General features: G+C 41.4%; 1 protein-coding gene across 1 annotated transcript in view; it reads left to right on the forward strand.

The window, feature by feature from the left end:
- The first annotated feature begins 543 nt into the window (after positions 1 to 543).
- The window catches only part of Ube2w (ubiquitin conjugating enzyme E2 W), a 58,364-nt gene continuing 34,593 nt past the window's right edge, over positions 544 to 24,314 (forward strand). The window contains exon 1 of the mRNA XM_048358491.1: positions 544 to 600. Coding sequence (XP_048214448.1) covers positions 586 to 600 — 15 coding nt within the window. The 5' untranslated portion in view covers positions 544 to 585. The remainder of the gene's footprint in view (positions 601 to 24,314) is intronic.

A 24,314-nucleotide genomic window follows, 5' to 3' on the forward strand; every position in this document is an offset into this window, starting at 1 on the left:
CAATCAATCAGCCACAGAGGGGCTGCTCTGCTCTGTTATCCCTTTGTACAAGGACACCTGTGTCTCTCTTCCTCAATTTAGGAATATGAACTTTCCAGATCCTTATATATCAGGAAGTACTCTCAAGGGCAGTGTTTATCTGGCCCCAAGGTTGTGAATGACACGAGAAAAGAAAAATTTGTAAACCATACACCTGTAGTTGCAAAACAAAACAAAACCCCCGTGGATTCAGCTATCTTTGTTATATCGCAGTATAGCTGCCAAAATCAGCAACTGCCGTCCCGTCAAAAGGAGCGTGGTCTCCTAAGACACCCCAATAGAGGGTGGGCCCATCACGCACACAGAGAAGAGATCTGGGGTACCCGCACCTTCATTCACCCCGCCCCCCCTTCCCCACCCCTCCCCTGTCCCGGGCGCCCCGCCCCCGGGCGCCCTGCTCACCAGCCAATCGCCTCGCACCATCGCCTTCCCATCGCAGGCCCCGCCCCCGCGCCCGGGATGTTGGGCCCCCGCGGCGTGACGCGAGCACGGCGGCTCCGCCCCCTGCGTCTCTGGCCTCGCTGGCCTTGGGGGGATGGTTCCATCATGGCGTCAATGCAGGTGAGGGGAGTTTGCTGCATCTGGACCGGCGGGTGAGCCGCCGAGAGGGTGCGAGCGTTCGGGCGAGGGAGGGGACCGGCACTCGGGGACACTCGGGCGGGCTCCGGAGTGTCCCAATGGCCGGACTTCCTGCGGTGCCAGGGTGCCGGGGAGGGGTAAGGCGGCGAGAGGAAGCGGGGGGGGGGGGTGGGGTGGGGTGGGGGGGTCTCGGACGGTCGTGGCGGACACCAGCCGGCGGGGAAGTTGGTGGGGACGGGCGGGATAAAGAGCGCGTGAAGAGGGCAGGAGAGGGGAAGTTCCTGGCCGGCTCCGCGGTGGTGGTCTCCCTCCTGCCCCCACGACCGCCGTTGGGTTCTCTCGGGGTCAGCCTCGGGGATGCCTTTTCCTCCCTGGGTTCCCCGGCCCGGCGGAAACAGCTGCGTCCGCCGCGGTCGCAGTGGCTGGGGCGACACGGAGCGGGGTCGAGGGCGAGCGGAGCGGGGCTGCCAACGCGGTCCCACCCGGGACGCCGCTCGGCGGCCTCAGCCCAGGCCTCCCACGCCCGGCCTCCCGATCTGCTCGGCCCCTTTCCCTTGGACTCTCAATCCTCTGCCTGCCCTGCTGGGTACCTTCTGGGCTCAGCCTCGCGCTCACTCGCAGTCCTCCATCAGCTCATTTCTCCCTCCATCCCCCTCCCCACCCACAAGATGCCCCTGCCCTCGCCGCCGACCAGCCCTTGTCACCTCCCGTGCGGCTCCCGGCGCCTGGTCACTCAGCCCCCTGCACCCTCCCGGGAGAGCTCGCCCTCTAGATTTCTTTCTTCCCGTGCCCCACCCTTGCGGTCGCGGCTGAGGCTGTGGCGCTTTGCTCCCCGGCATTTAGTGGAAGCTTAGTTTGGAAGGAGCGTTTGTGAACCTGTGTCATATCCACCTTACATGGCAGTGCGTGCTTTTTCTGGCTTCTCAACTTAATTTACTCCTTTCTCCCATTAAATCCAGAGAGTTTGTTTTGTCAGGCAAAGATGGCAACCTCAGTCGGAGGGTTTTTTTTTTTTTTAAGAGATTGACTGCTTTATCTGTACCCTGCTTTTAATTCAGCGGTAACCTTAAAACAGATAGGGAGAGAAGGCGGAACGCTCTTTAGTGTCAGCTGAATGCCTTTAAGAGTTTTAGCAACATTCTCTTAAGAGGGAATATGTTTCCTTAGAAGGATTTTTTTTTTGCTTTTGTTTCTAGAAAAATACGTCTCTGTCCTTTTCTTTCTCTCTGTGACAGTGTGATTTTTTCCCCTCTTTTCTGAGTCATTCCTCTTGTGCAAATACACATTTTTCTCTTCTCATTATCCCCTTTCAACTTGTTTGCCTTAAGTATTCTTTTTTTACCTTTGCTTCTCCCTGTGGTCTTTTCAGCAGAATAAGATTGTATATAACATTTCTAATTGAAGAGTTGTTGCGAAATAGTGCAGTGAAAAACAAGAACAATTTCAGGAAACATTATACTTCTTGCTCGTCTCCCTAGAGATGTTGGAGAAGTTTCATCATTTGAGGCCAAAAAAGGAACTGTGTGGAACACCAGTTGAATAGGAGATGGACTATAGGACCACTTTAAGACTATATTAAGATGAAAACTTATTTTCTACTTTAAGATTATTGTCTGTACTAAGAAAAACTGAAAAATAAAGACTAAAATCTACATGTGATTTTATTTGGAAAAAGAAAAGTAATAGTAGATTTACACTCAGTATTTGTGTAAGGTAGTATTGCTTTTAAGAGATGTTGATAAAGCTTGAATTTTACGTGATGACTTCAGCAGTGGAAAAAATACTTAACACAATATGGCAGTTTTTTTGTGCATTAAGTGCAATCTCAGACTTGTCAGTGCCTTTGCACCCTTCTTTATTCCTTTCTCTTTTGATTAGGGGAGTTGAAAACTGACCCCTTGTATTTTAATTAGTAAAGTACAGCTAAGCCTTGATCTCTTAATTGTATTTGAAAATATCTGGTAAGATTTTCTAAATATCTTCAAAAATATATTAACTTGGATTCATCAAACTTTTTGTACTAAGTTTATTTCCTGATCATCTAAATAGCAGAGGTTAGTTATTCTTAGTGTTTTTTTGTTTTGTTTTTGTCATTCATGGGGCTTGAACTGGGCACTGTCTCTGAGTTCTTTTGCTCAAGGCTAGCGCTCTACCACTTTGAGCTTCAGTGCCACTTCCACTTTGAGCTTCAGTGCCACTTCCTGTTTTCTGGTGGGTAATTAGAGATGAGGCTCAGGACTTTGATGCTCCAGTTGGCTTCCAACTGGGATTCTTAGATCTCAGCCACCTGAGTAGCTAGCATTATGGGTGTGAGCCACTAGTGTTGAGCTGGTTAGTTATTTAAAATAACTAAGTTATACATAAAACTACAACTAAAAGACGAAATGAATACATTCACTCAGTGTATATTTTTAGGGAGCCGCAGTGTGTCAAGCACTTACAAATCTTGAGGTACCGCAGTACGAAATTTCTGGCTTTATGAATTTAAACGTTATTTGTATTAGAAACGGATGGTGCTCTGAAGCAATGTGGAAGGAAGTTAGGACATGAATGTTTTGACAGTTTCACTTAGAAAAATGTGTGCTGTTAACAAATGCTCCTCTACCTTTGTCCTTACATAAAGTTTTTAGTAGCTTTCTTTGTCTTTACCACACCAGAATATTGCTGTTAATGAAAAGGAATTATTTAAACTTGCAGGAGAACCTAATAACCTGACATGGGAACAGACTTGTACTTTCAGGAGTATCATGATTTTGAGCCAGCCTTGGCTGCATAGCCAGACAAGACCCTGTATCAATAAAGAGGAACTGTATTTTAAAAATATGCCATACTGTACAGTTGCAGTGCAGAATTTTCTTGTTTAATAAGTGTGAAATGAATAGCCTGGTGCCAGTTGATCATGCCTAGAATCCTAACAACTTGGGAGGTTACAATTAGATTGCAGTTTCAGCCTAGGCAGAAGAGTGGTAAAACTCCATTTCAGTCAAGAGCTGGCCTCAAAGGCACCTGTCATCCTAGCTAAAATGGTAAGCTTAAAATTGGTGGATCCTGGCCAAGGTGTATGGGACAGGGAGTGAGACTGTACCTCAAAAAAAAAAAACCAGTATTTCAGCTAGGGGTGATGTTCACTGGTGAAGTGCTTGCCTAACAAGTGTTTTGCCCTGAGATCAAATCCCAATATCGCCCTCCTCCATGAAAAAAAAAAAAAAGAGGATTAAGGCAGTAAAATCGAGTTATGCTGGGTGCTGGTGCCTCACACCTTTGATCCTCGTTACTTGGGAGGCTGAGGATGGAGGTTCTAATCCAGTCCAGGCAGAAAAGGCCATGAGACTCTTATCTCTTTTTTTTTTTTTTTGGCCAGTCCTGGGGCTTGGACTTAGGGCCTGAGCACTGTCCCTGGCTTCTTTTTGCTCAAGGCTAGCACTCTGCCACTTGAGCCACAGCGCCACTTCTGGCCATTTTCTGTATATGTGGTGCTGGGGAATGGAACCCAGGGCCTCATGTATACGAGGCAAGCACTCTTGCCACTAGGCCATATACCCAGCCCGAGACTCTTATCTCTAATTAGCCACCAAAAAGCCAGAAGTAGCACTGTGGCTCAAAGTCACAGCCTCAGTACAAAAGCTCAAGGACAGTCAGTGCCCAGGCCCTGAGTTCAAGCACACACACATCCAGTTAGGGTAGACTTTCAACTTCTTTTTAAAAAGTAGTAGTAATTATTATTTTTTTTTTTGCCAGTCCTGGGGGTTGGACTCAGGGCCTGAGCACTGTCCCTGGCTTCTTTGCTCAAGGCTAGCACTCTTCCACTTGAGCCACAGCACCACTTCTGGCCTTTTTGTATATATGTGGTGCTGAGGAATCAAACCCTGGGCTTTCAGATATAGGAGGCTCAAGCACTCTTGCCACTAGGCCATATTCTTAGCCCTGACTTCCAACTTCTTATTGAAGAAATACATTTTGGAAATGGTTTTTATTGTTACTATAAAAGTGATATTACAGAGGAGTTACACTTAAGTCAGGTAAATAGTTAATCCCTTTCTTCATTTTATAGTATGGTTCATTTTCAACAGAAATAACTTTAAAATTACTCCTTTAAAGTTATCCTCCTCTTTCTTGGCCTCTTTTCAGTTTGTGTGATGGAATTACACTAGTCCAAGATTAAAGATGACCTGTCAGATCACATTATTCAAGATACAAAGTTTTAGTGGGTTTTTTGTTTTGTTTTTTAATAGAGTTTGAAGGCCTTGAGTTTGCTAGGTAGCCATTTCTACCATTGAGCCACACCTCTAACTCAGGCTCTGAGGTTTTTATTTTTAAACTCAGGAAAAGGAACAAAAGGAAAGTTTTAAGGAAACTCTAAGGAAATCATCACTTAAGCTTCAGTGAGCCACAGCACTTTAAAATCTATCAACCTTTAGCGGAACATATAGTCAGTCCATTCTTTACTCTGTGGCTGAATTATTTCTCTGTATGCTGGATGCTCATTTATAGAACCATTGAGGGCAAATTTCTTAAACTTCGTATCAGTAATCCCTTGGACTGTGGGTAAGGGTCTTCTTGACTGCTCTTCTGTTGAATTACTATATGGATATGATACTCAGTGCCAGCTGGAAGCAGGTTATCACCTTCACCTTGCTGGCAGCAACACAGAGGTCAGGAGTGGAGGTTCTAGATAGGGCACATGTTATCTGTGGAAACTGCCTGAGGGCAGGGATGGATCCTTGGGAATCTTGGGGGCTGGAGGAAAGGCTGAGTGAGTCCTCTGTGTCTATATAACTGCTTTCCTCCCCCCCCCCCTCTTTCTTTCTTTTTTTGGGGGATCCTGGAGTTTGAACTCAAGGTTTGGGCTCTGTCCCTGAGCCTCTCTGGGCTCGAGGCTAGTGCTCTACTACTTGAACCACAGCCCGACTTCTGGCCTTTTCTGTTTGTGTTACTGAGGAATCAAGCCCAGGGTTTCATGCATGCTAGGCACTAAGCCACATTCTCAGCCACTCTCTTTTTTATTTAATTTTTTAAAATATTACTATTGTGGCCAGTCCTGGGGCTTGAACTTGGCCTGGGCACTGTCCCTGAGCTTACCATGTGAGCCAGAGTGCCACTTCTGGCTGTTTTTTGTTGTTTTTTTTTGCCAGTCCTGGGGCTTGAACTCAGGGTCTGAGCACTCTCCCTGCCTTCTTTTTGCTCAAGGCTAGCACTCTACCTCTTTAGTCAAAGTGCCACTTCTGGCCTTTTCTATATATGTGGTGCTGAGGAATCGAACTCAGGGCTTCATGTATGTGAGGCAAACACTCTTGCTACTAGGCCGTATTCCAGCCCCCACTTCTGGCCTTTTCTGTTTATGTGGTACTGAGGAACTGAAACCAGGGCTTCACACATGCTAGGCAAGCACTCTGCCAATAAGCCACCTTCTCAGCCTCTTTTTTATTTTTTCTACCAGTCCTGGAGCTTGAACTCACAGGCTGGGCACTGTCCTTGATCTTTTTTTTTTTTTTGCTCAAGACTAGAAGAGCTCTACCACTTGAGCCACAGCTCCATTTCTGGCTCTTTGATGGTAACCATCAAAAGAAACTCAAGGACTTTACTGCTCTGGCTGGCTTCAAATTTCCACCCTCAGATTTTAACCTCCTGAATAGCTAGAATTATAAGCATTAGCTACCAGTTACCAGCTACCAGACTTACTTTTATTTGGAAAAAAAACTTTAAAAATATACAGTTACGGGGCTGGGGATATAGCCTAGTGGCAAGAGTGCCTGCCTCGGATACACGAGGCCCTAGGTTCGATTCCCCAGCACCACATATACAGAAAACGGCCAGAAGCGGCGCTGTGGCTCAAGTGGCAGAGTGCTAGCCTTGAGCGGGAAGAAGCCAGGGACAGTGCTCAGGCCCTGAGTCCAAGGCCCAGGACTGGCCAAAAAAAAAAAAATATACAGTTACATATCATAACTCCGATAATTAGTACATTTCTTTTTAGACAGTATCAGCTCTTCACTTTCCCCCAGTTTCCCCCTCTCATCCTGAAGTTGTATAGTTCACTTTCCACATAATGTATAATGACATTTCATAGTTCTGGTAATAGGGTCTCACTGGCCTCAGACTCAAGGTTATCCCACCTCTACTGTGCTGGGATTACAGTCATGTGTCACCATACTCAGCTTTGCTTTTATTTTGCCAGTGCTTCTCAACCTTGTTTTAAGTCGTGCCACACGTAGAATATAATTTTTTGAATAATACCCTAATCTGGATGAGTTTGTTGGAGGCTGGAAGCAGAAATACCAGACAGGGATGGGGGAACCAGTCCTCTGGCACAGCTGCAGTGGTGGGGAAGCTCTATATTGCTAGACTTGTATATGCAGTTCAAGGTGGTGCTTTTCACACTTATCTGGATCCTTGAGGCATTCTTTCCTGTTTTTTGCTTTTCTCTTCCAGTGGCACTATTCCTAAAGCAAAGTCACGAATCACCAAGTAAGATTACAGTTAGGTTATATTTTAAGAAATCATTTTTAAGAGAATAGTATGCTCATGGGGATGCTTTAAATTGGCAGGAGTTAAAGAAATAGATATACATTTAATCTTGGCAATTCAAGAAATCTTGAAATATTAAATGGAAAGTTCTTTGTTGTGCATTTTTTATTTTAGTGCTTTACAGACTCTGATTATTTATTCCAGACTTTCCATCCCTAAACAGCATTTCTTATGAATTTTTACATGATTCTAAGGTTTTGAAAAGTGTAGCAATATCTGTTGTTTCCAGCCAAATTGTAAAATGGTATTTTTTTTTGTGGTTTAGTTTTTTCTTTTCTTTTTTTTTTTTTTTTTTTTAGCCAGTCCCAGGGCTTGGACTCAGGGCCAGAGCACTGTCCCTGGCTTCTTTTTGCTCAAGGTTAGCACTCTGCCACTTAGGCCACAGCGCCACTTCTGGCCATTTTCTGTATATGTGGTGCTGGGGAATTGAATCCAGGCTTCATGTGTATGAGACAAGCACTCTTGCCACTAGGCTATATTCCCAGCCCAGTTTTTTCATTTTTTATGTTATATTTTTCTTTCTCATAGCATGCTCGTCTCGTGTTTTGAAGTACTTAGCCAGTTTGGCCTCTTTGATATATTTTCAGTTTCATTGTATTTTAATTTTTCAAAGTTTTAGTGGTATTGGGAATTGGAATACTGGGTTTCTTTGTTGCTGTGCGTTCTATCACACATTTGGTCCCTTTTTGCATTGGTTGTTTTCAAGTTAGGATCTTCCTCTATACCCAGCTTGTCTGAGCTTTGATTCCCCCTCCCACTCCACCCCCACTGTGTTTCCTTGTGTTGTTAGAATTGACAAGTGTACACCACTGCACCCAACTCTTCTTCCTCTGTAGCTGGGATAACAAGCTGGTCACTGCACCCATCTTGGGAATTTTTATGCCCAATTGGCCTTGAACCTTGATATCAGTTCCAAAGTAGGTGGGTTTACATGCTTCAGTCACCATACTCAGCTCAAATTTAGAAATTAGCTCAGACATTTTTTTAATTTGAAGTTTTAAAGTCTACCTAATTTGACACTTAATGGCTTAAGATTTTGGAAAGATTAGTGCATAATACTTGATGTTTGTCAGATCTAAAAGTACTCATGTAATGGTGAGAAAATGATTGTGAAATTACTGTATTTTCTCCCTCTCTTTGGTCATAGACTATTGACTTGATTTGGCTAGATGGAAATAGGTTAACTTTTAGTAAGAGGAGATATTTTCTGGTGGTTTATAAGTAATTACTTTGGATTATTCACAAATAAAAAGTATGATAAAACAGTCATTGGGCAAAATTGCAGAATCTTTGAAGTTGCATTTGAGTTAAAACTAGTAATTTTATAGGCTTATTGTTTGAAATCACTTTTCCAAATACTTTCCCTCCTTTTTCTGATTCCTGGTCCCCATTGGCTATCAGTGGGGAAAAAACAGATTTATTTTATTACTATGTGAAATCTCATATTTCATAGGAAAGGTAGAAGGAGTCTTCTATATCAGTTATAAAAGCTAATTTTTATTTCTCTTTTTTTAAATATTTTATTGTTTTGTTTTTTTGCCAGTCCTGGGGCTTGGACTCAGGGCCTGAGCACTGTCCCTGGCTTCTTTTTGCTCAGGCTAGCACTCTGCCACTTGAGCCACAGCGCCACTTCTGGCCGTTTTCTGTATATGTGGTGCTGGGGAATTGAACCCAGGGCCTCATGTATACGAGGCAAGCACTCTTGCCACTAGGCCATATCCCCAGCCCCTTTATTTCTCTTGAAATATTCACATATTGTAAAACTTAATTCTCCTAAAGTACACTTCATGAACTTACTTTTGTGTGTGTTTGTATGTATGTGCATATGTGTATGTATATGTGTGTGTGTGTCCTGGGGCTTGAACTTAGGGCCTGGGCACTGTCCCTGAGCTTTTTTTGGTCAAGGTTAGTGTTCTACCACTTGAGCCACAGCTCTACTTCCAGCTTTTTTTGGTATTTAATGGAAGCTAACAGATTTCAACCTCCTGAGTACCTAGGATTACAGGCATGAGGCACCAGGTGGGTCATTGGCTTATAATGTATTCACAACCATTAATACTTTTCAGAACCCTTTTTGTGTGTATGCCAATACTAGGGCTCTCTCTCCCTTAGGACTCAGTCAATTGAGCCACAACTCTTATTTCCAGCTTTTTTGCTGGTTAATTGGAGTGAGGAGTCTCAAGGAGTTCTCTGGTCTTAATCATCAGATCTCAGCTTCCTGAGTAGCTAGAGATATGAGCCTTCAGTGCCCAACTTTCAGAATACTGTGCGTGCGTGCGTGTGTGTGTGCGTGTGTCTGTGGCTTTTTTGGTGCTTAATTTGAGATAAGAGTCCACAGCCTTTTCTATTTCAGCTAGCTTTAGACTGTGGTACTTGATGTAAGCCTCCTGAGTATGATTATAGGCATGAGCCACTGGTGCCCAGCTTGTTTGTTGTATTTTGTGTTTTTGAGACAGAGTCTTTATGTAGCTCAGGTAGGCCTTTAAGCCAATCCTCCTGCTTCCTGTGTACTGAGATTAATGTGTACCACGATGTCTGGGATAATTATTTTGTGCTGCTTGAAGGGAAGATAGAGTAAGACAATTAAATGTGTGTGTATGTGTGTGTAAGTGTAAATTTGACTCCAGGGCCTCTTGTATGGCTTTGAACTCAAATTCCTCCTGGTGTGGCCTCCCACGTGCTAGAATTAAAGGCATATACCAGAAGGATAGGTTAAATAGATCGATGGATGACTATTTGGATACATACATTGAATGGTTGAGGAAAAATTGTTGAGGCTATGAGGAAAATTGTTACATTCTTAGGAAAACCAATGAAAGAATTCTAGTGGAGAAAATTACGTGACTGATGTGAATTCTGTCCTTGATATTGTTTAGTGGAAAACTTACAGAATTAGTTGTGCTTAGTTAGAGCTATTTTTTTATATAATTTACATTAGGATAGACATTGGTGGCTCATAATTGTAATCCTAGCTACTCTGAAGGCTGAGATCTGAGAATTGTGGTTCAAAGCCAGCCGAAGCAGGAAAGTCTGTGACACTCTTATCTCCATTTAAGCATCATAAAGGCCAATAGTGGTCTCTTTCCTGCTGCACGTGCCTTGGATTTAGCAGCAGGCCAGCAGTTTGGCTAAGTAAAGTTCTGCCCAAATACTACTGTGTGGTGTTCTCCATCATCAGTTGTCTACTTTAGTACCTCTTACACATATAAAATATATCATAATATATAATATATATATCTTCAAACTCATGAGCATAGGATGTATATCCACGTATTTATGCATTCTTTAATTTGTTTCAGAATTTGTTTTATCATTTTTTAGTTAATTGGAGGTATTTCCTGCCTGGGGTGGCTATGAACTGGGATCCTCAGATCTCAGCCTCCTGAATAGCTAGTGTGATATGCTTCAGCTCCCAGGGCCCAGCTTGTTTTATAGTTTTCAATGTACAGATCTTTCACTTTCTACTTCCTAAAGGCTTTTCTTTATTTTTTAGTGGTATTACAAAAGGAATAGTTTTGTAATTTCAGTCATAGATTGCTTATTATTATTATTTTGCCAGTCCTGGGGCTTGGATTCAGGGCCTGAGCACTGTCCTAAGCTCAAGGTTAGCACTCTGCCACTTGAGCCACAGCGCCACTTCTGGCCTTTTCTATATATGTGGTGCTGAGGAATCGAACCCAGGGCTTCATGTATAGAGGCAAGCACTCTTGACCTAGGCCATATTCCCAGCCTCATTTTACTTCTTTCCACTTTAAATTTCTTTTATTTTTCTTGCTCAGTTGCCCAACCCAAAGTGTCTACTACTATATTAAGTAGGCATGGTAAATGCAAGAATTCTTGTGTTGGTCCTTATATTAGAGGAGAATTTCAGAATCTCAACATTGTATAAGATGTTCACTGAGAGTTTTTTAAATACAGTTCTTTTGTTTTTGTGCTAGTCCTGGGGCTTGAGCTCAAGGCCTGGGTGCTCTCTCAGAGCTTTTTGTTTTGTTTGTTTTGGCATACAAAGAAAAGCCAATAATGGAGCTGTGGCTCAGTGATAGAACACTAGCCTTGAGCAAAAGCTCATGGACAATGTTCAAGCCATGAGTTCAAGCCCCAGGACCTGCATTTAGGGGGAAAAAAAATGAGCTGGGTACCAGTGGTTCACGCCTGTAATCCGAGGAGGGTCGTGGTTCAAAGCCAGCCCAGATGTGAAACATCTCCAAACTACTCAGAAAAAGCCAGAAGTGGTGCTGTGGCTCAAGTGGTAGAGTGCCATCCTGGAGCACAGAGAGGCTCAGGGACAGAGCCCAGACCCTGTGTCCAAGCCCCAGGACTTGCAACAAAATAATTGATTTAAATTTTACAAAGGTGGTTTGGGAATATGGTTTAGCAGTAGAGTGCTTGCCTTGTATGCATGAAATTGTGGGTTCGATTCCTCAGCACCACCTAAACAGAAAAAGGCAGAAGTGGCGTTGTAGCTCAAGGACTGGCACACACAAAAAAAAATTACGAAAGCAAATTTCAGTTAGAGCTATTTATCTATTTTAGTACTTCTACAGCCATTCCCATTCTTAGATTCTGAGTTTGTGAATTCATCTACTTTCTAAATTTATTGACTTTTGTGCTGGTCGGAGGGGGTGGGGCGCTTATCATTCCTACCATGTAGCAGTTTGGGAATGTAAATTATATGAATTGCATAAATTGTAATGCATTTCTTTGGATCTGATTTAAGAGTTCAGACGATCTTAGAGATTTCAATGTCTAATAGTATGGAAAACCTTTAAGAATCTAATCTGAGACTATAGAAATGTTTATATATGTTCCTGGTTTTCTACATAATCATAGTTCTAGCAAAGACTACCCATTTCCTGCACAGAGCATATGTTAACTGTCTTACTAATTTTCCTGAAGTTTCTGTTTAATAGCTACTTTATACAAAGTAAGTTTCTGCCATGCAAGTTCTCTGAGCAGGATTAGTGTACTAAGTACATTCAGATGTGGCTACTGGATGGTCCCAGATGGTTATAAGCTTTTCTTCTTCCATGCTAGCAGTGTGTCTAGGTATGCTTAGTTTATGTTCTGAATCCTTGGAGTTAAATATGAATAAAAATAATCTTAGGGGCCTTGTATTAAAAAGTGGATAGTCTTAGCTAGGCGCTGGTGGCTCACACCTGTAATCTTAGCTACTCAGGAGGCTGAGATCTGAGGATCGCAGTTTGAAGCCAGCCTGGGCAGACAAGTCCCTGTGAAACTCTTATTTCCAGTTAACCACTCAAAAACTGGAAATGGTGCTGTAGCTCAGTGGGTAGAGTGCTAGCCTTGAGCACAAAGAGGCTTAGGGATAGCTCTCAGGCCCTGAGTTCAAGCCCCATAACTGACAAAAAAGGAAAAAAAGTGGGTGGTACTGTCCCTGTACTTTTAATGTTTGTCTGTTTTTCCTCAGTCATTCAGACCTTTATTATTACGACCAGTATTGTTGCTAGTTATTACATCTCCCATTCTAATACTTAAGCTTAAACTTTAGTTTACTAGAAATATTAAACAGCCCTCTTTTTAGTCACTTGCAGTTATTCAGTCCTGGGGATAGAACCAGGGCCTCACATATGCTGAGCAAGCATGCTGCCCCTTGAGCAATGGCCCCAGCTATGCCATTTTTTTAACATAGAACTTTCATTTTACTATTTGTCCACATATCATCTGTCTGTCTATATGCTGGTGCTGGTGCTTCAGCTCAGGGCCTGGGAGCCTTCCCTTAGCTTGTTTGCTAAAGGCTGGCACTCTCCCACTTGAACCTCAGCTCCACTTCTGGTTTTTTGTTTGTTTTGTTTTGGTTGGTTGTGGGGCTTGAACTCAGGGCCTGGGCCTTGTCCTTGAGGTCTTTTGCTCAGGGATAGCACTCTGTCACTTAGAGCCACAGTGCCACTCTTTTTTTTTTTTTTGATGGTTAATTGGAGATAAGTGTCTGACAGACATTCCTGCCTTGGCTGGGTTTGAACCATGTTCCTCAGTTCACAGCCTCCTAAGTAGCTAGGAATACTAGCATGAGCCACCAGCACCCGGTTTACTTCTGGCTTTTTGGTGGGTAATTGGAGATCAGTTCATGGACTTTGCTGGCCAGGCTGGCTGTGAACTGCTGTCCTCAGATTTCCAGCTCTGGAGGAGAGAGAGATCTGAGAGAGAGAGAGAGTATATGTGTGTATGTGTTCCTGTTCCCGGTATTGGTCTTGAACTCAGGACCTTGTGCTGTTGCATGGTTTGTTTTTTTTTCTCTCAAAGCTGGTACTCTACCATTTGAATCACAAGCTTTTTGCTGGTTAATTGGAAATAAGAGTCTCTTTGTCTGCCCAGGTTATCTTCAGACTGTGATCCTCATATACCAACCTCTCCTGAGTAACTAGGATTATAGGCATGAGGCACCAGCACCCAGCTGTAATTTTTTTTGGGGGGGGGGCAGAATTTAGCCCTTGGACATTGTCCTTGAGCCTCTTCGTACTCAAGGCTAGTGCTCTACCACTCGAGCCACAGTGCCACTTCCAGCCTTTTCTGAGTAGTTTATTGAAAATAAGAGTGTCATGGACTTTTCTGCCCAGGCTGGCTTTGAATTGCTGTCCTCAGATCTCAGCCTCCTAATTAGCAAGGATTACGGGCATGAGCCACCAGTGGCCAGCAGATTTTTTTTTTTTAACTTCAATACATACACTACTTACTGGTAGCAAAGTGAATAAGAACAGATTGAGATAAATATCGTTTTCAAAATAGACCAGAAGTGATACAAAAATATTTGAGTGTGTTGCTTACTTCATGCTTTTTATCTCTGATTTCATCCATATTTGTCTGAGATCTGGATGATCATGGTCTGAAGCTAGCTCAGGCAGAGAAGTCTCTGAAGCAACCTCTCCACAGTTACCAACAATATGGAGGGCTGAAGGCTCTACCCTGATGTGTGGCTCAAGTGATACAATACCAGCAGACCAAGCGAGCTGAGCAAGTTCAAGAACCTAGAGTGAATTATCCAAATATTAATCTAATTGATAAAGATGTGAGTGTAACATATTGATTTTATGATAATTTTTCTATTTTTCAATTCTTAGTTATATAGTGATTCTCCCGATCTCTAGGTGTGAGACACCAGTGCCTAGATGACAGTATTATTTTTTCCTTTTGGTGTTTTGGTTTTTTTTCCCCCCCATTGGTAAGTCTTACCTATCTAAAATTGCATATATAATAGTTCCTAAAAAGTAGGGGTTGAATTATTCAATTAAATATAAACAATTGAATTACTATAAAAAAACCTTAAAAAGTTGTAAGGGGCTGGGAATGTGGCTTAGCAGTAGAGTGCTTGCCTAGCATGCATGAAGCCCTGGGTTCAAGTCCTCAGCACCACATAGACAGAAGAAGCTGGAAGTGGCTCTGTGGCTCAAAAGTAGAGTGCTAGCTTTGAGCAAAAGGAAGCTAAGGACAGTGTTCAAGCCCTGAGTTCAAGCCCCAGCATTGGCCTAAATAAATAAATGTTATAAGGCTGGGCACTGATGGCTTATACCTGTAATCCTAACTACTCAGGAGGCTGAGATCTGAGGATCATGGTTTGAAGTCAGCCCAGGCAGGAAAGCTGTGGAACTCTTACCTCCACGTAACTACCACAAAGCCAGAAATGGAGCTGTGGCTCAGGTGGTAGAGTACTAGCCTTGAGCACAAAAGCTCAGAGACAGTACCTAGGGCCCTGAGTTGAAGCCCCAGTACCTGCACACAGACACAAAAAAGATGTTATTAACAACAATAATATACTGCTGTTAGCTGTGGAGGCTGGGAAGTCCAGTATTCAGGCGCTGGCAGATTCAATGTCTAGTAAGCTTGTATTCCTCATAAATGCCACTTTCTAGTTTGTTTCCTTACTAGAGAGAAAGATCTTACAAAGCTTTTTAAGTGCTCTTTTTATATGGACACTAATCTCATTCTATACCTTCATGACCTGGCCTCCCAAAGACCACCACTTAATATCAGCACATTGGAATTTGTAGCGTAAGAATTTTGAAAGGACACAGCCAGATCATAATATATTCATTACTGTGCCTAATTACTTACATTCTTTTTTTTTTGCCAGTCCTGGGCTTGGACTCAGGGCCTGAGCACTGTCCCTGGCTTCTTTTTGCTCAAGGCTAGCACTCTACCACTTGAGCCACAGCGCCACTTCTGGCTTTTTAATCTCTATATGTGGTGCTGAGGAATCGAACCCAGGGCTTCATGTATACGAGCTGAGGACTCTACCAGAAGGCCATATTCCCAGCCCATTTACATTCTTAAGGTTTACATTTGGTTTGATTTTGAACCAATAAGTGGCCCATACATATACTGACACCTAGTTCATATGTCTTGTGATAGATTTCATTTCAGTTTGTAGACCAAACTAAAACTTTACATTCATGGAGAAAAGTTTTAGTATTTATTAACTATTATTATTATTATTATTTTATTTTATTTTTTTGCCTGTCCTGGGGCTAGAACTCAGGGCCTGGGCACTGTCCCATCCATGAGCTTCTATTGCTCAAGGCTAACACTGCACTTCTGGCTTTTTCTTTCTTTCTTTCTTTTTTTTTTCAGGTTTGTGTTTTTTTTTTTTTTTTTGCCAGTCCTGGGGCTTGCACTCAGGGCCTGAGCACTGTCCCTAGCTTCTTTTTGCTCAAGGCTAGCACTCTGCCACTTGAGCCATACTGCCACTTCTGGCCGTTTTCTGTATATGTGGTGCTGGGGAATTGAACCCAGGGCTTCATGTATACAAAGCAAGCACTCTTGCCACTAGGCCATATCCCCAGCCCTGACTTTTTCTTTTTATGTGGTACTAAGGAATTGAACCCAGGGCTTCATGCTAGGCAAGCACTCTACCACTATGCCACATTCCCAGCTCTCAGTCATTTTAGTCAAGGTAAATATTTAGGCTTGCTTTGTGCCACACTATAACAATAATCTACATTTTTCTATTGCATGTCATGTTTTCTGCTTTTTGTCACTTTAGTAGCCTAAGTTTTTTAGTCATGATTATAAAAATCTCTGTAGGTAGCCTACCCTAACAAGGAAAATAAAAATTTTGAATTATAATTTTACAAGAAAAAAGTTGATATCCTTCCAAAGTAAAAAAAAAAAAAAAAAAAAACAACCAAAAAACAAACTAGGTAGTTTAAATCACTTGGACTTGTCACTACAAATTGTAGGGCTGCGTCAAATGACCCCATTCTAACCCATAAATGCATACAATTATGTACCAATTAAAAGAAAAAATGTTCAGTTTACATGAGATATCAACTCAGGCTTAGAAGTAATTCTTTTTTATCTATAGTATGAAATAACGAGTGAAGTAAAGAATGTAGATAGAGACTGTATTTTATTTCATTCTGAGTCAGTGTTTCTGGGTAGCTTAAATATTTCATTGGAGTGTTAATTTCCAGAACATCAGACACATACTTCTTGAACGAGCTTGAGAAATGAAGATTCGATTTGGAGTTATAAGCTCTGTCTCTCTCTCTTGGAACCAAAAAGGTTGAAGGTACATATGAATAGATTTTTTTTTTTTTTTGCCAGTCCTGGGCCTTGGACTCATGGCCTGAGCACTGTCCCTGACTTCTTTTTGCCTAAGGCTAGCACTCTGCCACTTGAGCCACAGCGCCCCTTCTGGCCGTTTCCTATATATGTGGTGCTGGGGAATTGAACCGAGAGCTTCATGGGTAGGAGGCAAGCACTCTTGCCACCAGGCCATATTCCCAGCCCCATATGAATAGATTGGGTTCATAGTAGACTGTAAACTTGGCTGAAGAGGGCAGCCTCCTTCAAATGGCACTAGGGCCAATGTTTCGCTCTGGGTCTTTTACTTGCTTTTATCTGTTAATCTAAATGTTCCAGAAGAAATTTGACAGGTCCAAAGGTGATCATAATCTCAACTTGCCTTCAGCAGCACATAAAAGGAGAGCAAAGCCGGGAGCCAGTAGCTCAGTTCTGTAATCCTAGCAACTCAGCAGGCTGAGATCTGAGATCATTGTTTGAAGCCATCTTGGGCAGGAAAGTCTGTGAGACTGTTATCTCCAATTAATTAGCAAAAAGCTGGAAGTGGATCTGTGGCTTATGTGGTAGAGTGTTAACTATGAGTGAAAAATGTGAGGGACAGTGTCGTCGTCCCCCCCCCCCCCCCCCAGTTCAAGCGCCAGGACTGGCACACACAAGAAAAGAAAGCTGCTATCCACTCATTACGGTTGTTCCTCTTCCTGTATTTCTTTTAGGGTTACTAACACTGCATCCATGAACATTAGTGTGTTAGGGTCACCTTCCTTTTTCCTTTTTCACATCTACACCTAATCATCATCATCAAATCCAGTGTATTCTTCATCCTACTTGCACCATTCGGTTCTTCAACACTTGTTCATCAATCGTTTCTCAACTCCTTTTTTCCCCTAATAGCTTTCTGAAGAGAAGAATCTCATGGACTTTCCCCTGCCCAGGCTGGCTTTGAACTGCAGTCCTCAGATCTTAGTCTCCTGGGTAGCTAGGATTACAGGTGTGAGCCACTAGTGTTTGGTTATTTTTGCCTTAAGTCTCCCTGTGTGATTTCAGGCTGTTGCTGGGATTACAGCTGCACTGCCACACCTGGCAAGGGGTTACTGTTTTTCACTTTAAAAATTATGCATATTCAGTGTTGAAGTACTGGAAAACAGATTGGCAAAAAAGAAAAACTACACTCAGATCAGTGGATAGATTAAGGGATGACTTTTTCAAAAAACATTTTGGTTTGTACTTTTTATTTTCATGTATACTCAGCATATGCCACGGGGGGGGGGGGTCCCTTATTAAATCACAAATCCTATACCCTAGATCTAACTGATTTATCTTGGTTTTGCTTTTTGTGTGTGTGCCAATCCTGGGGCTTGAACTCAGGGCCTGGGTGCTGTCCCTGAGCTTCTTTTGCTCAATGCTTGCACTCTACCACATTGAGCCACAACTCAACTTCTGATTTTCTGGTAATTAATGCCTCTTCTGCTTAGGCTGGCTTCGAACTGCCATCCTCAGATCTCAGCCTCCTGAGTAGCTAGGATTACAAGCTTGAACCACCAGCACCTGGCTTGTTTGGGTATTTTGCATGTCTCACTTCTCAACTTCTTCCTCTTTCCTTGATCCTTCCCATCAATATTTGCTTTCTTTGTTGTCGTTTTTTCTTTTCTTTTTTGGTCTGTCCTGGGGTTTGAATTCAGGGCCTGGGCTCTGTCCCTGAACTTTTTTGCTCAAAGCTAGTGCTCTACCACTTTCAGCACCACTTGCAGTTTTCTGGTGGTTAATTGCAAATAAGAGTCTTAGACTTTCCCGCCCTGGCTGGCTTTGAACTACAATCCTCAGTTCTTACCTCCTGAGTAGCCAGGATTATGGATCTGAGCCACCAGCACCCAGTATTTACTTTATTCTTAGTAACTATCTCCTCTGCTACACTTTTGGCAGCTTCCCCTGTGGCTCTCTGTTCCTTCACAACCAGAGGTAAAAGTGAATAGAAGTTGCCATTGGCTGGGCACAGGTGGCTCACACTTGTAATCCTCCCTCCTTAAGGGAGTTTCAACTCAGGGTCTTGTATTCTCACCTACTTTGTGTGTAGGATGGCTTTGAATATCAGTTCTCTAGGTCTCAGCCACCTGAGTATCCAGGATTTCAGGCATGAGCCACTCACACCTGTCTCAAATTTTTGAAATGTTACTTTAAAATAATGATAACCTCCATTTATTGAAGGTGTTTCTTTTCCTATAGAAGGGGAATTTTTTTCAATTAGATAACTGTTAGAAATTAAAGTCTGTAGAATTCAGTTAGAAGAAATATATTTCTTTAGTTTGTATAGGTTCTGCTACATTTTAAAATGAGGTAAAATTATTTAATTGCCTAGCATGTCACTTCACAAAGAGAAATGAGATTGTTAAAGTTCTTTGAGAGTACTTTGAGGAAGAAAGTAACAGTTATTGGTTGGGGGATGCTGTTATTGTATACAGCATTATTTTTTCCTATTATGTTAACCTTCTACTTCATCTGGTTGTTAGGTGAAATTGGAGTTAATTTTGTTGACTATTTAAGCTGGGCATGCAGGTGGCTCATGCCTGTAATTAGCTATTCAGGGGGCTGAGAAGGATCAAGATTTCAAGCCAGCCTGGGTAGAAAAGTCCCTAAGACCCTATTTCCATTTAACTGCCAGGGAGCTAGAATTAAGAGATGTGACTCGAGCTCCAGCCTTGAGCAAAAAAGCTAAAGGTCAGCTCCTTTAAGGCTCTTTCTTCAAGCCTTGCATGCACTTGAGTGGCTCACACTTCTAATCCTAGCTGAGATCTGAAGATCTCAGTTTGAAGTCAGCCTGGACAGGAAAGTCTGAGACTCTTATCTCCAATTAATCAAAGAAAAAGCCCAAAGTGGTGCTGTGGTAGAGTGCGAGCCTTGAGTGAAAGTAACTTAGGGACAGTACCCAGGCCCAGAGTTCAAGGCCCAGGACCTGCAAAAACAAAAACAAAGAGATTTATTCTGTCCTAATTTTGTGCATATTAATACTTAGAAATAAATTGATAGATCCCATTTAGAAGTAAATGAGCCTAGTATGCTGTCTAAAAACACATACTTTTATTCATTTATTTATTAGTATTTTATAAATTTATTTAAAAAATAACAGTTGCAATGACATCAATGATCAATCACCTGTAACCCCTCCCCCACTGTTGGAGGGGAAAATAAAACAACCCCCCCCCCCAAAAAAAAACAACCTATGCATTTGAGTCCCAAAGGAGAATCAAAACATTATCATCAGGCACCCTGTAGCCAGAAAAGGCTATTGGTCAGTGGTCCAGACACTTGACACGTTCAGTGTACCAGTGCAATTAAAATACATACACTTAAAAAACCCACTGAAATAATAAATGTAAAAATGCATACTTTTAAAAGTTGAAGTATTGTTTTACATAACCATTTTCAACCTATACAGTAATATTCAGTGGTCAAACAAAACTATAGTAGTGCTTTTTTTTTTTGTATTAGTGTACCTATCATTTTCAGCCATCTTAAACAGAAAAAATCTCCAATTTATATCTAAACATAGGTGTTGATGAAAATGATCAGAAGCCAAAGGCAAAGGCTACATTACTGGTGTAAAGCATGATTAAACACTGCTGTAGAATCTGTGGTTTGTGGTCTGTGGACCTGACTGTGCCTTTCATTTAGGAAGACTTATGTGCCCTTCTTTTTTTTTTTTTTTTGGCCAGTCCTGGGCCTTGGACTCAGGGCCCCGAGCACCGTCCCTGGCTTCTTCCCGCTCAAGGCTAGCACTCTGCCACTTGAGCCAGAGCGCCACTTCTGGCCATTTTCTGTATATGTGGTGCTGGGGAATCGAACCTAGGGCCTCGTGTATCCGAGGCAGGCACTCTTGCCACTAGGCTATATCCCCAGCCCCTTATGTGCTCTTCTAATGTCTCCAGTTACTTTACTTACTTCCAGTAAGGCAGTAGAGTGCAGTCATATGAATAGAAAGCAATAAATGCTAGACATTATTAATGTCAGTACTGAAAATGAGATGGGATTGTTACACTAAATGAAAATAAGCCCACTCATTACAAATAAGATGGGGTTATAGGTTGGGACAGGGAAACAGTGGGTAGAGGAGAACAAAAAGGAGAACGTTAGACCTGACAGATTTTTGATAATAAATAGCAGTTAGAATAAACAAATATCAAGCCATCAGAATTATTAGCTAAAGGGTCAAATGAATTTCTGAACCTCTTTTGTGAAACTATCCCCATGATAGTTACTATTAATGGTTTAAGTTAAAAAAAACCAATGATATATAGATTTATGCTCGGCCTTAGGAAAAAAGTTCAGGTTTTTTTTGTATTTACCCTTTATATCGCTTTTCCTGGTTATGCTAGAGCTATGTTTGACATATTCAAACTTGGTTTAACATTATGAGTTTTATGTTTGAACAGTCACTGACATTTTGAGTTGAGGATTATGGTACAGAACTAATGAGAATATAGTGTCTTTCCCACTCTTATTCTATGTAGTACATTAATTCCTAGACAGGCATAAGGCAAAGGAGAGAAAAAATGAAATAAAACTAGAAAAGGAAGAAGTCAGATTAATCCCTGTTTACAGATGTTATGATTCTGTACTTAGACACCCCCACCCACCCCACCCCCAGTAAAACTCAGGAGTAAGATAACAGCATCAACAAAAGAAAGTCATGTATGCCAATGATTAACAGACTGAGAAAGAAACAAGAAAATCCAAATTAGCCTTAAAAAAAACTGAAACTCTTGCAATAAACTCAGGAAATGAAACCTGTACAATGAAAACTAAAATATTGAAGACACTATAGAGGACAGTAACACTTTGCATGTTTTTGGATAATCCTGGAAATTGATACCTAATATACGGATTCAATATAATCCTAATCAAAATTCCAACATCATTCTTCACAGAAATAGAAAAATTAGTCCTAAAATTGTTCTGAAAGCGTGACTCCATATTGCTAAGGCAGTCAATGAGAGCAGTGCTATAGTTACCACAATACCTGACCTCACACTACTACAGAGCCATAATAACAAAGACAGCTGGGTAGGCTAATGGAATACAATAGTAGATCCAGAAATAAACCCACTGTGCATTGGAGAAAAGACAGATTCTTGAACAAATGGTCTTGGGGAAACTGAATTATCCACATTTAGACTGAAACTAAATCCTGCTCAAGTTGCAGAAAAAATGGATTAAAGATCTTAATGTAAGACTTGAAACTACTAGAGAAAAATATATCTAAAATTGTTTTAAGCATAAACAACAACTTTCTAAATAGGAATTTCAATTGCTCAGGAAATAAGAGCAAGAATTGACAAATGGGATTTTTATCAAAAAGCAAAAGACACTAGAATCAAGAGACAACCTACTAAATGCAAGAAAACCTAGCCAGGTCTAGTTAATCAGAAGGCTGAGATCTGAGGATTGTGGTTCAAATCCAGCGTGGGTAGAAAAGTCCCCATGAGACTTTAACTACTCAAAAACTGGAAGTGGTGTTGTGGCTCAAATGGTAGAGCACTATCCTTGAACACAGAAAATCTCAGGGACAGCGCCCAGACCCTGAGTTCAATCCCTACAACTGGCCAGAGAGAGAGAGAGAGAGAGAGAGAGAGATCTTCACCAACTTTTACTTAGAGGAAGGGTTAATATCCTGAATGTACAAAGAGCTCCAAATATTAAGTCAAAAGAATAATGTAACTAATGAACAGTGTTGTCTAAATACCTTTTTTTCCCCTCTCCTGTGAAAATATTAGACTTAAAACTTAGTCTTGGGTTTGTTAGGCAGGCCTGGCTTGAGCCTCAACCCCAAGCTCAAACAGTTCTCAGAAATTGTATTAGTGGTCAGGTAACACATGAAGAAATTGTTGACACTTTAGCCATGAAGAAAGATGAAAATTACAACAAAACTGCGCTTCTTTTTTTTTTTTTGCCAGTCCTGGGGCTTGGGACTCAGGGCCTGAGCACTGTCCCTGGCCTTTTTTTTTTTTTTTTTTTGGGTACCTATTGAGCTACAGCACCACTTTGGGCTTTTTCTGTTTATGTAGTGCTGAGGAATCAAACCCAGGGCTTCGTGCATGCTAGGCAAGCACTCTACCAATAAGCCACATTCCCAGCTCAAAATGGAGATTCTATTTCACCCTGGTCAGTGAAAAATATTGTTCTTAGCCATGCACTGATGGTTCACACCTATAATCCTAGTTTCTCAAAATCTGAGGATTGACGTTTGGAGCCAGCCCAGGCAGGAAAGTCTGTGAGACTCTTACCTCCAATTAATTACCAAAAAGCCAGAAGTGGAACTGTGACTCAAGTGGTAGAGTACTAGTCTTGAGCAAAAAAAGCACAGGGACATCACCCAGGTCCTGAGTTCAAGCCCCAAGACCGATACACACCCGAATAATCCTGTTGAAAATAAAAAGAAAAACTGTTGAAGGTTGATGAGAATGTTGAAAGGTTGACACCAAAATGACACAAAGTGCTTTGTTAAATGTCAACTCCTGGGGGAAGGGAAGATGGGAGAAAATGAGGGAGGGGGTAACAAGTATGACAAGAAATGTACTTACTACCTTATGTATGTAACTGTAACCCCTCTGTACATCACCTTGACAATAAAATTAAATTTGAAAAGTCAAATCCTTTATATAGCTATTTAAATACAATTTAAAAAATCTTGTTATGTAGTTATTTTACAGATACATTTCTCCTTTATTCTAACCAAATCATGTAAGCAAATTTCTGTTTTACATAGCTAAAGTTTCTCTTAAATAGTATTTAACCTGTAAATATTTACATTTTGGAGGATTGCTGAGATCACAAGTTGAAGGTAATAGTGTATTGCAAGGTCAGATAAAAAGTTTCTATTCAGGCAACTTTATGTCTATTATAGTGCAGTAGTACTTACTAGACACTATATTGAAAATGAACTGTACAACTTGTGGATGAGGATGAAAGGGAAAAACTGGGATAGTAAGGGAAGGGTGACATTGTCCAAAAAGAAATGTACTTTTTACCTGATTTATGTAACTATAACCCCTCTGTACATCACCTTTACAATAACAACTTTTAAAAAGTGGAAAAAAGTATTAGTAATTTGAAACAAAAGGTTTCTAGTCTATAGTGACATTAGAGTGACTAATTTTATTTAAAGATGCTATGAATTGAAAAGATACAGAAACTGTTTTTGATAATAGTGTTTCATATTCAAATCAGACTAAAAATTCTTGAGTTGTAGAAAGATATTTGTGTTCTCTTTATTCTAAAAATTACAAGGTAATAAGAATCGTAGGGAGCAAGGGGGAGGGAGGGGAAAGCAGGAGAAAATGAGGTAGGGGGTAATTGTTCAAACAGAAATGTACCCATTACCATATTTATATAACTGTGACCTCCTTGTTGATTGCCATTACAATAAATAATTTTAAAAAGAATTTTAATAATTATTCATGCTATTATAATGTTTTTGTTTTGTGTGGTACTAGGGCTTGAATGTAGGACCTTGAACCTGCTAGGCAAGTGATGTCACTGAGCTACAGCTCCAAGCTCTGCTATGGTTTTTTTTTCATGTGTTGTACATCAAAAAGAAATTCCCATGGATACTAACAAGGGAAGAGGTAAACCATAAAAGCTGTACA

This window comes from Perognathus longimembris, chromosome 12, assembly GCF_023159225.1.
Source record: "Perognathus longimembris pacificus isolate PPM17 chromosome 12, ASM2315922v1, whole genome shotgun sequence".
Taxonomy (NCBI): domain Eukaryota; kingdom Metazoa; phylum Chordata; class Mammalia; order Rodentia; family Heteromyidae; genus Perognathus; species Perognathus longimembris.